The sequence below is a fragment of the Balaenoptera musculus genome, chromosome 18, assembly GCF_009873245.2.
Source record: "Balaenoptera musculus isolate JJ_BM4_2016_0621 chromosome 18, mBalMus1.pri.v3, whole genome shotgun sequence".
NCBI classification, from domain to species: Eukaryota; Metazoa; Chordata; class Mammalia; order Artiodactyla; family Balaenopteridae; genus Balaenoptera; species Balaenoptera musculus.
Genome location: NC_045802.1, coordinates 11,431,454 through 11,448,786, shown reverse-complemented (window position 1 = coordinate 11,448,786; position 17,333 = coordinate 11,431,454). Strand labels below are relative to the sequence as shown.

Genomic DNA, 17,333 nt, shown 5'->3' with positions numbered 1-17,333 from the left:
GTATGTCAATCTACATATTTTGTTGCATTTAATTTAAAAAATCCAGTGAGCTATTATTATCCTCTATATATATAATATTCTATATTATTCTATTATAATGGTAGAAACTGAAACACAAAATAGTTAATAACACTTAAAGTTGTATAAATAATAAATAGTAAACGAGGGATTTGAAGCCAAGTCTGTCTGACTTGAAAGTCCACACATATAACAACTATAACATGTAGCTTTCATGATAAAACAAAGCCACAAAATTTCTCCTGCACAAATAAAGCCTATTTTTAAAGGCTCCAAAAAATAAGATTATTCCTTCAATAAATTATTTTAATATTACGCCCCCTATATACAGTAAAACTCATCAATGATTAGAACAATAATAAAGTAGTGCCAACAGAGGTGAGGCTTATATAAACAATAAAAAGTTTCATAAACAGGGACTACTGAGTGGAGGAAAGTGCATGGAAACTAAGACGCTTTAGCTTGAAACACAAAGGCAAAGAATTAACTTATTTTAGAGTTTAGCTCAATTCCTCCAAAAAGTAATCAAGAATTAGATAATATTGCAATTTGGGGCATGTATTTATTACACAAAAAGATTTTCCAGAAAAGGTACATAAAATTTTGTCCAAGATTTTTAAAGTTCAAATATTCTCATTCATCTAGAGGAGTTTAAAACTAACTACAAATAAGATAACATATCATATTTTAAGTTCTCATTCATATATATGAATTTAAGATATAGCCAGAAAATAAGAAATTCTATCAACCATTGCCCTAAAGCTAAGAATTTATGTTCTTCAAGTAGAGGGGGACGTCCCATTTAAAAATCTGCCTTTAACATTTTAAAAACTGAGACAGTATCACCACCAAAATGGTGCCCCTCAAAACTAAATATAACAAGAGATTGAATTACTAATACACACAATTGTCCACTAAAGAGCCAACCTCAGACATCAAGGGCTTTGAAACAATTAATGAAAAAGTATTAGATAAGAATTCAAAGAAGCACATAAGTGAATCACAGGGTAGGGTTGAAATTGTGTATGTATTATTACTGAAAAGGAAAGTGGTACATTTCTTATTATATGTTTTCTATTGGCCATAAACTAAGAACACATATATCACTGAAAAAGTTAGTTATTACATGGAAAAATTAACATGAATGATATAAAAGAACTAAAAACAAACAAACCAAAATCAAAATCAGAAAGCTGATCCCTTCCACTGCCTTTTATCTCCATGATGAAATAAATACAATTTAAATATCAAAATATAATATAAACACTAAAATGAGTTTTAAAGACAGGCAATGAAAAATAACCACGTGCCTTGGATGAATGGACCAGATAACGTGTTAAATATGGTTTTAGCACTAAGATTTTATAATAACTACTCATGATGATATAAATTATTATAATCATTTTAGTTATAGCATCTCAAACTGCATAATCTTTCTAATTTTTCTACCCAAAGCAGAACATTATACTTCAGGTTAAAATAATTATGGACTTAATTCATATGAAATATTTAAATTACACATGGAGTTTTCTAATTGCTACTTCATCTCTAACTTCTTTTCACAGCACTTACTAGGTTTTAAATTACGGATCATAATGTGTACTAGTTCACTTAGATGACAAAGAGCAAAACATTTTGAATTTAAATTAGGACTGGAATTTAAAAGTTTCACTTTTCCACTAAGCTGATCTGCCTCCCAATAAAAGTATGTAAGACCTTATAACAAAGTAATATCTCAGCAGGACATGGCCTCAAGATTCCTTTTCACTTCAAAACTCCAACCTCTACGTTATCTTGATATAAAAGAAGCATGACCCATGGATGGTAGCTGACTATTGTAAAGGTACAGGTCACATTTACATTTAGATTTATACTTTACATAAAGATGGTCCCAACACAGGGATAATATTATTAGCAACACTAAGACAGAATTTTGTTAATAGTTAATTTAAATAATTAATAGGAGAAAATCATAGGTAACACTTCAATGGACTTTAAATTTTTCCCATCTTAGTTTCATTCACTAGTTTTTCTACGAATTCAAAATTGGATGATCGATAAAGAATCTCATGTATATGTGTACATACTAATGAAGCATTCCTATATTAGTATTTAGTAAACTAAATTAATGTTTACCTATATAACTTTCCCTTTAAATTCTCCAAACATAGCAATATACACAAATAGCTATTAAAATTCAGATTTAACTTATGACATATATGATTCTAAGATATAAGATTAAATCAGAGTTTGATACATGAGGTATTTTTTAATTTAAAAAAAGAGAAGCTATAAAATTTGCACATGATATCAATCTAATTAGAAGATTCTGAATACATAAAACATGGATATGCCACTGGTTAGATTTAGGTTATCAAACATGATCTATATATAAGAAGAAGCTAATATCACTTAATACTGTGCTACTCTTATGGCACTAGCATTATAGAATAATACCAATATTTAAGATATAAATTATGTGTTATTAAATACTATTCTTGAGAATAAACTTTACCCTAGTAATTTTATTTAATCTGACAGGATTTCACGGACAATCCAAACAATGGGCATTTGCAAAGGGTAAGGTCAGGACTAACACTTTTCCTCAACTTCATATTATAATCACTATGCTACACCTAGCAAGAATTCTTCATTTATTATCAAGGAAGTCACTCCTTTGTGGTTATAAAAATCTAAGTGTCAGGCTTTTTTACATTGTGGAAATATATATCTGCCTTAATCCTAAAGAAACTTTTATTAGCACCTCAAGGATAAAAACCAGTATTATAATACATTTACACAGCACCAAGTGCACCATGCATAATCTAAGCGAGGAAAAAATGGCATAACTTATATATTCAAAGAAAACTTACCAGACAGTTGTTTCCACTTGACTGTCATTGAGCTGCCGGTTGTCCAGTTGTGCAAAAAGTGGGAAAAGCACTTGAATCCCTCCAATTGAATGAATTGCACTATGAATTGAATGTGTAACTATAGCTTTTACATCCTATGTTCAAAAACAAAAATGTTTATTACATTTTCTGAAGCATGTTATCACTATTTGCTTGTTCCAAACAACTTTGTGAGAAAATTAAATAAAATAGATATTTTAAAATCTATTTTTAAAATTTAAAAATCAAAATTATATAATTTTGATACACATATAAAATAAAAGTTTGAAATATCTTTGCTAATCACTTAAATTTGAAAACTTAAGTTGAGAGATTTTTACAAAGAAAATATGAAGTTCTAAATCAAAATATATTTTAGAATAAGAGACTCATAATGGATGTAAAGACACTCAGGCAATTTTTTTTTTTTTTTTAACCCCACATTTGTTATTTATTTTTGTCTGTGTTGGGTCTTCGTTTCTGTGCGAGGGCTTTCCCTAGTTGTGGCAAGCGGGGGCCACTCTTCATTCCGGTGCGCGGGCCTCTCACTATCGCGGCCTCTCTTGTTGCGGAGCACAGGCTCCAGACGTGCAGGCTCAGTAGGTGTGGCTCACGGGCCTAGCTGCTCCGCGGCATGTGGGATCTTCCCAGACCAGGGCTCGAACCCGTGTGCCCTGCATTAGCAGGCAGATTCTCAACGACTGCGCCACCAGGGAAGCCCTCAGGCAAATTTTATGTTAGGGAGTTACACATTCTTAAAGCAAAGTATTTTTTAATATCTGCAATTATCTATTTAGCTAATTCACTGATTTTATTTCAAAGGATATAGAACATATAACAGAAAAGACAGATTTTCTACTAAGGAGACAAGTCCAAGGTAAAATATATTGCCAAAAAAAAGTAGAAGGCAAAAACATCATTCAAAGAACTAGAAAACCAAAAAAGAAAAACAAAGAGCAACTGGAGATTTCTAGATGAGCAATGTTTAATATGTAAAATAAAGACACAGTGCTGATGAGAACATGAAGACTAAGCTACTATTCACCCACCTGGAGCATTAGAGCATGTGGGGAATGCACAAAAATCGATGCATTTTCCTTTGGTGATGATTCCAGGCACAGTTGAGCATCCGTGGCCTTAGCGTTATATGTAAATGCGATACTACTTGCAAGTTTCCCATCATACAGAACCTGTTTATGATGTTCTGCCAAATGAATATCACTCTCAGATTTAAACTTGAAGGTGCTCTGAAAAAACAAAACTAAATTAAACACTCTTTAAATGCAACATAATAAAACTCTCAAGTTTTAAAGAAGAGAAACATTTTAAACATTTAAAGAAGAGAAACATAATAAACAATTTGTTGTGACCCTTCCATGTGTCAGGCACTAGTCACTGGTATTACTTTGTTATTCTCACTTCAGTTCTATGAGTTAAATTTTATTATGCTAATAAACATGCTCAGATCTTCATATTCTCATTTTATTAAGTGTTTTTGTGTGTGTGTGGAACGTTTTTATCTTATTTATTTTTTATAACATCTTTATTGGAGTATAATTGCTTTACAATGGTGTTAGTTTCTGCTATATAACAAAGTGAATCAGCTATACATATACATATAACCCCATATCTCCTCCCTCTTGCATCTCCATCCCACCCACCCTTCCTCCCTATTCCACCCCTCTAGGTGGTCACAAAGCATGAGTTGATCTTTATTAAGTTTTTGATTATTTATAAAATAATTTTATTAGAATATTATAAAGCCAGATGATATTAAATGTAAATAGGATTTTACTTTAATAATTCATAACATAAATTTAATTTTGCTTGTTAACAGTTTCAAAAGTATTTATAGAAGTAAGTAGTGGCTGGCACATGAATTACTAATATAGAAATGGCTATAATGGTTATCATTTGAGACTAAAAAAACGTTTATTCACAAAAATATGTCTTTACTATAAAAAGTTTATCAAGATAGTGAATATCAATGCTACTCCACAAAAAAATCACGATGGCCATGTTAAACCCCTAAAGAATAGATGACAATTACAATAGGAAATGCAAACAAAAAATTCTTTTAAAAAATATTTTAATGAAATTATGAGTTAACTATATTAGGTAATAATACTGCAATATAAAATCTGACTGCCTTCTTCACTGGTTGCCTTAGTACTGTAAAATAAATATTTTAATATGTATTTCAGTAAAATCATAAATGCTCAAAATGTTCAAAATTTGGGTTTTTTTGGATGCTAATATTTTACAATTTTTACTGGAGTATATTTGATTTAAAATGTTGTGTTAGTTTATGCTGTACAGCAAAGTGAATCAGTTATACATATACCTACATCCACTCTTTTGTAGATTCTTTTCTCATATAGGTCATTGCAGTAAGTCCCCTACATATGAACCTTCAAGTTGTGAGCTTTCAAAGATGTGAACTGTGTTCACATGTCCAATCACGTAAGTTAATTCACGTGTCTGGCGAACATTGTCATGTGGGTGCATCCGCTACAAGTGGTTGTGCTTTTGTGTACTTTACTGTACAGTACCATATAGAGTACAGTAGTACAGTATGTTTATTTCAAGCCCAGGATGTCCGGAAGCAAACATCTATTGTTGACTATCCTTCAGCTCTACCATCTCCCTCCTCCAGTCAGTAACTCTTCTTGCCTGTTCACTCAATGCCAGCCCCTGTATGTCTGCTGTTGTACTGTACTACTATACTTTTCAAGGTACTGTACTTTAAGATTAAAAATGTTTTCTTTATTTTTTGTGTTTGTTTGTTTTTTAATGTATTATTTGTGTGAAAAGTATTATAAACCTATTCCAGTACAGTACTATATAAACGACTGTGTAAGCTGGGTAACTAGGCTAACTTTGTTGGACTTAACGAACAAATCAGACTTACAAAAGAGCTCTCAGAACGGAACTCATTCGTGTGTATGGGACTTACTACAGAGTAATGAGAAGAGTTCCCTGAGCTATACTACTGTAGGTCCTTATTAGTTCTCTATTTTATATATAGTAGTGTGTATATGTCAGTCCCAACATTTGTTTCTAACTCAATCTTTTAAAAGTAAAATTTCACAAATACGTTAGAATTTTGACTTATTTCATGAGCCAATGATCAAAAGCACAATTAATTATTTTAGAGGAGTAAAACAAATGAGCTAATTTATAGAAATAAAATTATTTAGCTGAGGGAATTTGGGGGAAGAGTATACAGAACATTGAGACACAGGGGAAGCTGACCAAATAATGAAAGACTACAGGAGTTGGATAACCCAAAAGCAAATTGTAGTACAATCAAGTAGAAAAGTGATGCCTCCTTATGTTGATGATATTTTACTAAGAAAAGCAATGTGTAAATGATGGGAATAGCAACTGGAAAAAGAGCAACATATGTTCTAGCTTAGTAGAGCTACCTTAAACTAAGGATTTTTTTAAAAATTTGACATCAAAAGCAAAGGCAACAAAAGCAAAAATTAACAAGTGGGACTATATCAAACTACAAAGCTTCTGCACAGCAACAAAGGAAACCATCAACAAAATGAAAAGGAAGCCTACCAACTAGGAGAGAGTATTTGCAAATCATGTATCTGATAAGGGGTTAATATATAAAATATAAAAAGAACTCATATAACTTAACAGCAAAGAAACAATTCATTTAAGAAATGGGCAGAAGATGTGAACAGACATTTTTCTGAAAAAGACATAAGACACAGATGGCCCATTTGTCAGAGATGACAAATGTTGGTGAGGATGTACAGAAAAGCAGAGAACGGCAAGGATGTCCAGGGATAAATGAATGAACAAAGAAAAAGTGGTATATATGTACATTGAAATGTTATTCAGCCATAAAAAAAAGAATGATATCTTGCCATTTACAACAACATGCATGGACCTTAAGGGCATTATGCAAAGTGAAATAAGTCAGACAGAAAAAGACAAATATCGTATAATCCCACTTGTGTGTGGAACCTAAAAAAAATAATAATAATAAAACAACGAACTCATAGATACAGAGAACAGATAGGTGGTTGCCAGAGACAAGGAGGAGGGGGGTGGAAAAATGGATGAAGGGGGTCAAAAGGTACAAACTTCCAGTTATAAAATGAGTAAATCATGGGAATGTAATACACAGGACGGTGACTATAGTTAACAATACTGTATGATATATTTGAAAGCTGCTAAAAGAATAGATTTTAAAAGGTCTCATTACAAGAAAAAAATTTTGTAACTATGTATGGTGATGAATGTTAACTAGACTTATTGTGGTGATCATGTTGCAATATATTCAAATATCCAATCATCATGTTGTACACCTGAAACTAATATAATGTTACACATCAATTATATCTTAATTTTTAAAAGTCAAAAAAGTAAAAAGAAAAAAGGAAGTTCTGTAGAGAAATTTATATAGCAAACTAAAGATGAGATCATGAGTAGAAGAATTAAGATTACACAAAAAGGTTTGAACTGGGTGTGCATACTTCAGATATCTTGATTATCATCCGTAACTGTTGCTTTTCCAATTGTTTTGTTGTAGATAGGGCCTGTGGGAAATATCTAAAGGCTTCACCAGAAATATTGTTCATTATGAAGCATAAGTCAATATAAGGTAGGTCTATCCTAACACTATCCCCAAGTATCTTATAAAACGTTTACTCATGAAGCATGTATCCAATGATCAGATTATTCTGATGCTCCAGTTTTTGGTTTTTTTGTTTTGTTTTGTTTATTTTAGGGCCACTTTCTAGAGGAGATTTTGCTTCCTAATTACAGACTTTGCTTATTGGTAATTTTTAAAAATAAAATGTGGGCATTTCTGATAAATTTATACAAAAACTCTTTTTCAATTAGTAAATCAAATATAAATAGCCCCATTAGATGATTTTATGCTGGTGTAATAAGAATCCTTCAAATACGGTATTGCTAATAGGATGATTTTTTTCAGCTGCAACAGATATTCATTCTTCGAACATGAATTCATATTAATAATGTTTACTCACAAATTTTTGCCCCAACAGTGAAATGCATGAAATAGTGAATCTAAGCAACATGCCACAGTGTTCACTAATAATGAAGCATTTTAAATTTAAAAATGTATCGTAAAATATAAGCGACACCAGCAAAAACATGGCAAATTAGATTACTTGCTTGCTTAAAATATGCTAAGATTACAGTCCTCCATATTAATTTAAAACATAAAATGTAATGTTAACTCTCCTTTTATGAGCTTTCAAAATAAATCTATATTTTAAGAATTTATTTTCCTAAATAAAATTCTATGCTTATGGCAGCAGTCCCCAATCTTTTTAGCACTAGGGACCGGTTTCATGGAAGATAATTTTTCCATGGACCAGGGGTCGGGGAATGGTTTCAGGATGATTCAACTGCATTACATTTATTGTGCACTTTATTTCTATTATTACTACATTGTAATATATAATGAAATAATTATACAACTCACCATAATGCAGAATCAGTGGGAGCCCTGCGCTTGTTTTCACTTGCCATTCACTGATAGGGTTTTGATTTGAGTCTGCAAGCAATTGTTTATTATGATCTCTGTGCAGTCAAACCTCTCTGCTAATGATAATCTGTATCTGCAGGCGCTCCCCAGCGCTAGCATCCCTGCCTCAGCTCCACCTCAGATCATCAGGCATTAGATTCTCATAAGGAGCACGCAACCTAGATCCCTTGCATGCGCAGTTCACAGTAGGGTTCTTGCTCCTATGAGAATCTAATGCCGCCACTGATCTGACAGGAGGCGGAGCTCAGGCGGTAATGTGAGTGATGGGCAGCGGCTGTAAATACAGATAAACCTTCACTCACTAACCTGCCGCTCACCTCCTGCTGTGCGGCCGCGTTCCTAACAGGCCACAGACAGCTACCGGTCTGTGGCCCAGGGGTTGGGGACCCCTGGCTTATGGAACAAAAAATAATTATTAGTATTAGTATCAAAATGTCTAGGAAATAGAAATTAAAAGTATAAATAAATGTATTTCAGAATTTCTCTAAAAAGGAAGCATGTAAAAACGTTAAATATGTTCTATAATCCTCAAATTGTCTGTTAACATGTCGAAGTGAGAGGGCATCAAATAACATGACTTCCTAATTCTGATGAGCTGTCATATTTACTGTTTTTAACAGAGAGATATAAGCATCCGACCCTTTGGAGAAGGATGCAGGTAAATAACATAGATAGTAAAACAAACTTTACAAAAAAGTAGATGAAAATTGTTTTTAGACCACACACACTGTTATATCTAAAATTTTGAAGAAGTTAAACCTGAAATTCTTTTAAAAGATTTAGATACCCCAAAGTCTCTGCTTGTAACCAGAATTCATGCTGAAGGCAACCATATTTAATTGATGCCTACCATTAGACAATTTTCACAGTTCACCATGCTATACCACCTAAAATTTCCAGTGGAGCTTCAAGAGCAGCTTACAAATTTCAAATTGACTCTAACCTATTGTTATATATTGCTAAACTTCTGACATTTTATTATTCTACCTGTTAAACAGCCCATCATGGGTAAAGACTGGCATAGCCATCTTTGTTTTCTTTGAAAGCTCAATCAAGAGTTGATGAGTGAGTTATTGCATCCACTATGGAAACAAGTATGGAGGTTCCTCAAAAAATTAAAAACAAAACTTCCATATGATCCAGCAATTCCACTTTTGGATATTTATCTGAAGAAAACAAGAACACTAACTCAAAAAGATATATGCACCCCCATGTTCACTGCAAAGTTATTTACAATAGCCAAGACATGGAAGCAAACTAAGTAGCCATTGATGGATGAATGAAGAAAAGATGGTATTAAGTATTCAGCTATAAAAAAAGAAGGACATCTTGAAATTTGAAACAACATGGATGGACCTTGAGGGCATTATGCCAAGTGAAGTAAGTCAGAGAAGGACAAACATCACCTATCTGTGGAATCTAAAAATCGAGCTCTAGATAACAGAGAACAGACTGGTGATTGCCAGAAGCAAGGGGGGAGGGGGTGGGAAAAATGGGTGAAGGTGGTCAAAAAGTACAAACTTCTAGTTATAAGATGAATAAATGCTGGGTATATAATGCACAGCATGTTGATTATAGTTAACAATACTATACTTGAAAGTTCCTAGGAAAGTAGATTTTAAAAGTTCTTAATACACACACAAAATTATAACTTTGTGAGGTGATGGATTTGTTAATTAGCCTTATTGTGATAAATCATTTTGCAACATATACACATATCAAATCATTATGTTGTAGACCTTAAACTAAGAAATGTTATGTATCAATTGTACTTCAATAAAACTGGACAAAAAGCTTTAAAAAATTTAAAAAAACAGAAATACCATATTGTCTGTACAGTACAATATAGTTAAAAGCCGTAACTTCAAAACCAATCAGACTTGAGTTTGAATCCTAACTCTGTCACCTACAGATAACCACCCACAAGTTATCTGCCTCTCATCTGCTACACACCCTATATATAAAATAATATAAATAAAGCACTATGAACAATACCTGGTACTTTTAAAGCAAAATGGTAGCTGCTATTATCACTATTTCCTTTTCTACTTAATATCATACATTTTCTTTGTTAATTTTTTTCTTAAATGTTACTCATAAAACATTTACCATAAATGTTATGGTAATGGCATATTGCACTGACGACAGTGTAATTCAGATAACTGACACAGTTGCTAATGAGGCAAAGCCTCATTGAGCAGAACTTTAATTACCCAAACTAGAATTACTTAACACAAATATGAGAAAATGTGCCACAACACGGCTAAACTCAAAAAAACTAAGTTTATCTAATTGTTATATGAGCAGAGGCATGTTATTTTTCTAACACTAATCTCTGAAAACTTCACCAATGTCAAGAATATAGCCATTTTTTCATTGAATTTATGTGAGAATAATATATATTTGACAAAACCTATTGCTTTCCCCAGAATCATTATGTGACAAATGTTGCTGATATTAACATAGTAATGACATTCCAATATTCAAGGAATCATATTTCCTGATGTATAATTAAGAGAATGTTGCCACTTGTACATTGTACAATGATTTTCTCCTCAAAATGAATAAATAATCCATCTGAATTCATTAAAAAATCATCATTCAAACTCTAATATCCCCAAACTACTCAAGGAAAATACATACATAGGATCAAACCATTCTCTTGCTACAAATTTTTTGATAATTCCACATGACTGGAAAATCCAAATTCATTGTTTTGATATTCAAAACCTTCAATAACTTGGTTTCAACCTATGATAATCACCCTCGCATTCTACCATAAATCACACCATCTACTCTGTATTCTCCCATGAAGCCATGCCTGATTATGGATCAATCCATAAACACATCCTGTACTCCCTTGCTTCTATCCCTTCAATCATGCCCACTGTCTCACATTCTATCATCACGTCCTGCTCACCCTCTCAATTATTTATTTTTTTCAAGAACCCTGAAAAATTTCCTTCTCTATGAAGAGTTCCTAAATCTTCTGCAGCTGGAATTAATCATCCTTCCCCAAAACGTTAATAGTATTTGCATTATGTTTCCTTTGTGGTACACATGTCAACTTTTAATTATAAACATTTACAGATACAATTATTCTCATAAATAAAGTATAAGCTTAATCATTTTTAATCCCCAAAGCTTTAGAACAGCTCCTTGAATATAACAATTATTCAATATATTATTTAATTTTATTCAATCACATGCCCTACAATCATTATTACCAGATCCTGATAAGAAAGAATGTAGAGGAAAAAAAAGATTACAGTCACAAGCATGCCAACAAAGGGCAAATAGATTAACATAGAGTATTTCAATGCAAGAAGTGAAGTCAGTACTCCAACATAGTTGAAAATGACTCAACCAATCAAATCTTAAAAAGTTGTAACAGTGACATATATCAAATTAGCAGAAGTGCCAAGTACCAGCACTATAATTACTGCAATATTTCAAATACTGAACAAGAGAAACACATCACTAATACAAACCAATATCTAAAAGAAATATTAAACATAATGTTAATAAACTACTTATACCAAATTAAGCAATCATTTACAAATATCAAGTAATTTTATGTAACTCATTCTTCTAATATAAGAAAAGTTGTTTTTTTGTTTTTGTTTTCTTTTTGGTTGCACCACAAAGCTTGCAGGATCTCAGTTCCCTGACCAGGGATTGAACCCGGGCCACGGCAGTGAAAGCCTGGAATCCTAACCACTAGGCCACTAGGGAACTCCCCAAAGATTTTTTTTTTTTAATATGCATGTAGTTGCACAGAAGAATGGATATTTTGGTAGGCTGAAAGTTTTAAAAATTAAATTGCAAAAGCAATCAATATCATAGAATGATAAAAGATACACTTTTTGGAAATGATTTGATGGGGAAAATGTGTGAATAATTACAGTCTAGTAGAGGAAACCCCTGAATTGTCTACACCACTAGTATCATTCGTTTGTTTTTGTTTTGGTCACACCAGGCAGCATGAGGGATCCTAGTTCCCCGACCAGGGATCAAACTCGTGCCCCCTGCAGTGGAAGGGCAGAGTCCTAACCACTGGACCGCCAAGGAAGTCCCTCATTCATTTGTTTAACAATTACTGAGCACCCGAGGATGTGGGCATAAACCTTCTCTAATTGGGTTGATAGTCCAAAGTCTCAAACAACTGTGTGACCTCTGGTATCTCTCTTCTGCTGTTGGTAACATCTTCTTCCTCCCATGGCTCACAGCATCTCAACACGGGAACCCTGACAAAGACTTCTATCCCTACCCCAAGAGCTTGCTCCTTTTCGATACCCTGCCCCACAAGTTCCAGCTGTTGCAGTACCTCAGAGCAGCAGGCCCAGCCGGCTATGCCTGGCTTCTACCTCCTTTATGCCTCAGTAAAAATACTAGCCCCAGCCAGAGAGCTGGGGTGATTAACGAGCTCATCTCAAAATGTTTTCCTCCTCTCAAGGATCTTGGGCCTGTGCTATGTGTACTGACAAATATCTAAAAACGGATGCTTTGTGTATTTTGCCCATTTTCATAGTGATTTACAGTGGTAGGGCACATCTAGTACCAGTTATTCCATTATGGACAAAATCAGAAGTCAGGTTAATGTTTTAAAAATGAATTAATTAAGCAAGAAATTCTGTAAACTGGATAGTAGGTTTTAAAAGATTATTTGTGAATTCTAATTGTCATCCTCATAGGTAAAAGAAACCAGTTAAAGGGTACCAATTGATTTAAAAAAAAAACAACAACAGCGTTTTTCAGTTTTTCAGTTCATGAAAGGTAACAGAGGGAAGCAGATTTTTTCCCCACCAAAAGAAACAAAAATCACTTAATTTTTATGAACCTAAAGCTCCTGGGGCCTCCCTGAACTGTTTTTTGTTTTTTTGTTTTTTTAATTAATTAATTTATTTAATTATTTATGTCAGTGTTGGGTCTTCGCTGCTGAGCGTGGGCTTTCTCTAGTTGCGGTGAACGGGGACTACTCTGTTGCGGTGTGCGGGCTTCTCACTGTGGTGGCTTCTCTCAGTGCGAACACGGGCTGTAGGCACGCAGGTTTCAGTAACTGCAGCATGCAGGCTCAGTAGTTGCGGCACACAGGCTCTAGAGCACAGGCTCAGTAGTTGTGGTGCACAGGCTTAGTTGTTCTGCAGCATGTGGGATCTTCCTGGACCAGGGATTGAACTCATGTCCCCTGCATTGGCAGGTGGATTCTTAACCACTGCGCCACAAGGGAAGTCCCCCTGAACTGGTTTTAAAGCTGTCTTCTCTTCCAAGCATTTCCCAGTTCTTACACTCAGAACCCTTCTCCATGATCACATAGGACTTAGTGTTCACAGATTATACCGTAACTATATTTTCATTCAACTTTACTTTTTAGCTTTTCTATGTCTTTCTCCCTTATTTGGCTGTAAGATCCTTAAAGATAATTTATAGTTTTGCATCTTCCTTAATGACTATAATAGTGCTCTGTACACAGAAAAGCTTTAATAAATGTCTTCTGAATTGTAAAGTTGTATGAGAAAATTCATCATAATGTAATCATTTTCGTTTTCCCTAGTCATTTTAAAGCTACTTTTAAATGACTTTTCCTTCCTCAGGGAAAATCCAGGATTTACAGTAAAATCATCTACCCCCTAATGTTTAAGATTAAAAATATACTGCCCTATTTCATCTTCCTTGATTTTGGTCTTCCTTCCGGACTCCAATCATAAAACTCTGGTTTTCTACTGTTGCTAAAGTCTACCACTTTTCAGTTTTTGTCTGTTTAAATGTTTTTCTTCGGCTCTTTTCAGAGAGGCTGCACACTTTTCCTTGATTTACTGCATGCATAAAAGAATTGTTTGTTTTGAGAAACAAAGCAACCATTAAGTATGAATATGAAATCACCCATGTCCTTTGCCCCACAGTGAACTTGCAAGCAAGTCTTTTGAGCTGAAAGTCTTGTACTAATAATTACTGATATAACATTTTTAATAATATTCAATGAATTTAAGTAAATTTAAGTAAAAAGTCATGCAAAACACTAAAGATACCACTCTCTTCGGCTCATGATTACTATATTTTAAAAGTAATTTGTCTGAAGCAGTTTAGTGATACTTCTTACCCTTTTTTGTTTGTTTGTTTGTTTTGGGGGGTATTATACCTATGATGCTTAAGAACTCAGAGTACATGGTTCCTAAAAATAAGGACTGGAATAAAATACTGAGAAGTGTGTTGTGAAACACTGTAAATAGCTTCTCCATGTCTACATTTTAACACTGCTGAACTGTATGTACATTCCATTATCAGGTAAAAAAACCTTTACTTTCATTTGGTTCATACTGCTTACAAAGGAAGCAAAAATGTTTAATATATTCTCTTGGAAGTTATAAAATCTTTTTGGGTAAATATAACGTAAGATGTCTAATAAAACCAGTCTTATTTGGGGAAAAAGAATGGTCTTAATTTTTTCAGTCTGTTATACAAAGATCATTATTCCGTACTTTGGCTAATTGTAGCAACACAACTTCACATCACAATTAATTATACCATATTTTAAAAATATGATTCAATTTAAATGACTGTAAACATATAATCCATTACGTACATAAAATAATTGTCTTATCTTAATCCCATTTGTGGTATTCAGAACACTTCCAAGTCTTCAAACTTATATTTTTTAAGGTATAATAAGCAGATTTGTGCATAAATATCAATATTTATTGGATTATTATTTTAAGAAGAATTTTCCAAAAGAGAATTATTATATAAAATGGTTTGAGTAGGATGGGGATGAGAATGAGGATGACTGAGAATTGGCAAGTGAGATCTTTCCAGGGTGGTAGAAATGTTCTAAAAGTGGATTGTGGTGATGTTTGCACAACTCTGTAAGCTTATATAAAATAATTTACTTGTATACTTAAAATGAGTGAATTGTATGATATGTAAACTATACTTTAATAAAGCTATTATAATTTTCTAAAGAAAAAACCATGTATGAACATATTTTGTGCTAATTATACTCAAAGGAGTAACATGACTCAGCTTTCTTAAAAACAGAACATTTCAGTATAATATTTCAATATGGAAGACTATGTGTAACAAGAGGACAATACACATTCTTTTCAAGAACACGTGGAACAACTAGCGAAGAGGACACATGTTTGGGTTCATAAAACAAACTTCAGCAAATTTCCAAAGACTAAAATCATATAAATGAAACGTACGTATTAGTTGAAAAGTAAATTTAAAAGCATTCAAAGAAGAAATATAAAATATGAACTCTCTGAGATCTATTTAAAATTTTATATTTATAATTTTTATTCAGAAAACACTCTAGGCTGCAGCTTCAATGCTGAGTTCTTGCAAATATTGAAGAAAAAAATTAAAATTAAGAAAAAACCCACTAAAGTAATCTATCCAGTCAATAAACAAATAATAAGCCCTAAAAGGAGATGGGGGTAGTAGTACCCAGACATGCAGCAATGTATTACCTAAAATGTCCATTCCCCAACCAAACATTGAGAGACATAGAAACAGGAAAATATGACCCATACATGGGAGAAGAAGCAGGCAACAGAAATTGCTAGTGAGAGCAATCAGATGTCAGATTTAACAGAAAAAGACTTCAAAGCAGCCATTAAAAACATGTTCAAAGAACTGAAGGAAACCATAATTAGAGAAGTAAATAGAGTTATGATGACAATGTCACATTAAATAGAGAATATCAATTAAGAGATAGATACTGATATATAGGAAAGTGAGGAGAATAAATTCTAAGAGTTCTAATCACAAGAAAAACTTTTTTTCTTTTATTGTATCTATATGAGCTGATGGATGTTAGCTGAATCTATTACAATAATCACTTCACAATATATGTAAACCAGATCATCATGCTGTACTCCTTAAACTTATACAGTGACACAGTCAATTACTTCTCAATAAACCTGGGAAAATAGTAATAGAATTAGTATTTTAAAATATCAATAAAATTAAAATTTAGTATTATTTTTTAAAAGAGAGAAAGATACTATAAAAACAATCCAAATGGAAATTCTGGAGTTGAAAAGTACAATGAATTGAAAAATTCTCTATAGGGTCTCAACAGTATATTTGAACAAGCAGAAGAAAGAATTAGCAAATATAAGATAAACAGATAAAGATTATGCAATCCAAAAACCAGAGAGAAAAGAGAGTGAAGAATGATCAGAGCCTCAGAGAAATGTGGGAAACAATTAACTGTACTAAGGTATGAAGAATGAGAATACCAAAAGCAGAGAAGAAAGAGAAAAGAAAAGCAAAATATTCAAAAATTTAATGGATGATAAGTTTCCAATTTATTGAAAAGCATTAATTTACCTATTCAGGAAGCCCATGAACTTGAAGAAAGATAAAAGCAAAGAAATCTACAAACAGAAAAGTCATAGTCATGCTGAAAGCCAAAGACAAGGAGAAAATCTTAAAAAGCGGCAGAAGAAAAACGACTCTTTACTTAAAAGAGAACAATAATAAGATCAACAGCAGACTTCTCATCTGAAAATACGGAGGCCAGAACACAGAGGAATAAAGCATTCAAAGTACTCAAAGAAAAAATTATCAACCAAGAATTTATATCCAGCAAATCTAGCTTTTAAATCTAAAAGGAAAATAAGATACATTCCCAAATAAATAAGAACTAAGATAATTTACTGCTAGCTGACCTACCTCACAAGAAATAACAAAGGGAAGTCCTTCAAGCTAAAAGTGACAGTAATTTCAATCCACATGAAAAACAAAGAGCACCAGTAGTCATGTGGTTATAAAAGATGGTATAAATGCGTATTTATTCTCCTTTTTCCCTCTTAACAGATTTCAAAGCAATTTTATAAGATAATGTGTATATAAAGTATGGTTTTGCCTATAACATAAAA

The 17,333-nt window shown here is 32.9% G+C and overlaps 1 protein-coding gene across 8 annotated transcripts in view; it reads right to left on the bottom strand.

The window, feature by feature from the left end:
• NBEA (neurobeachin) overlaps nucleotides 1-17,333 on the bottom strand; it is a 602,800-nt gene that overhangs the window by 491,451 nt on the left and 94,016 nt on the right. For all 8 annotated transcript variants that reach the window (XM_036831611.1, XM_036831614.1, XM_036831612.1 and 5 more), the window contains exons 9-10: nucleotides 3,959-4,156; nucleotides 2,892-3,025 (exon numbers count right to left, since the gene is read on the bottom strand). In XM_036831611.1, the coding sequence (XP_036687506.1) occupies nucleotides 2,892-3,025; nucleotides 3,959-4,156 (332 nt within the window). The remainder of the gene's footprint in view (nucleotides 1-2,891; nucleotides 3,026-3,958; nucleotides 4,157-17,333) is intronic.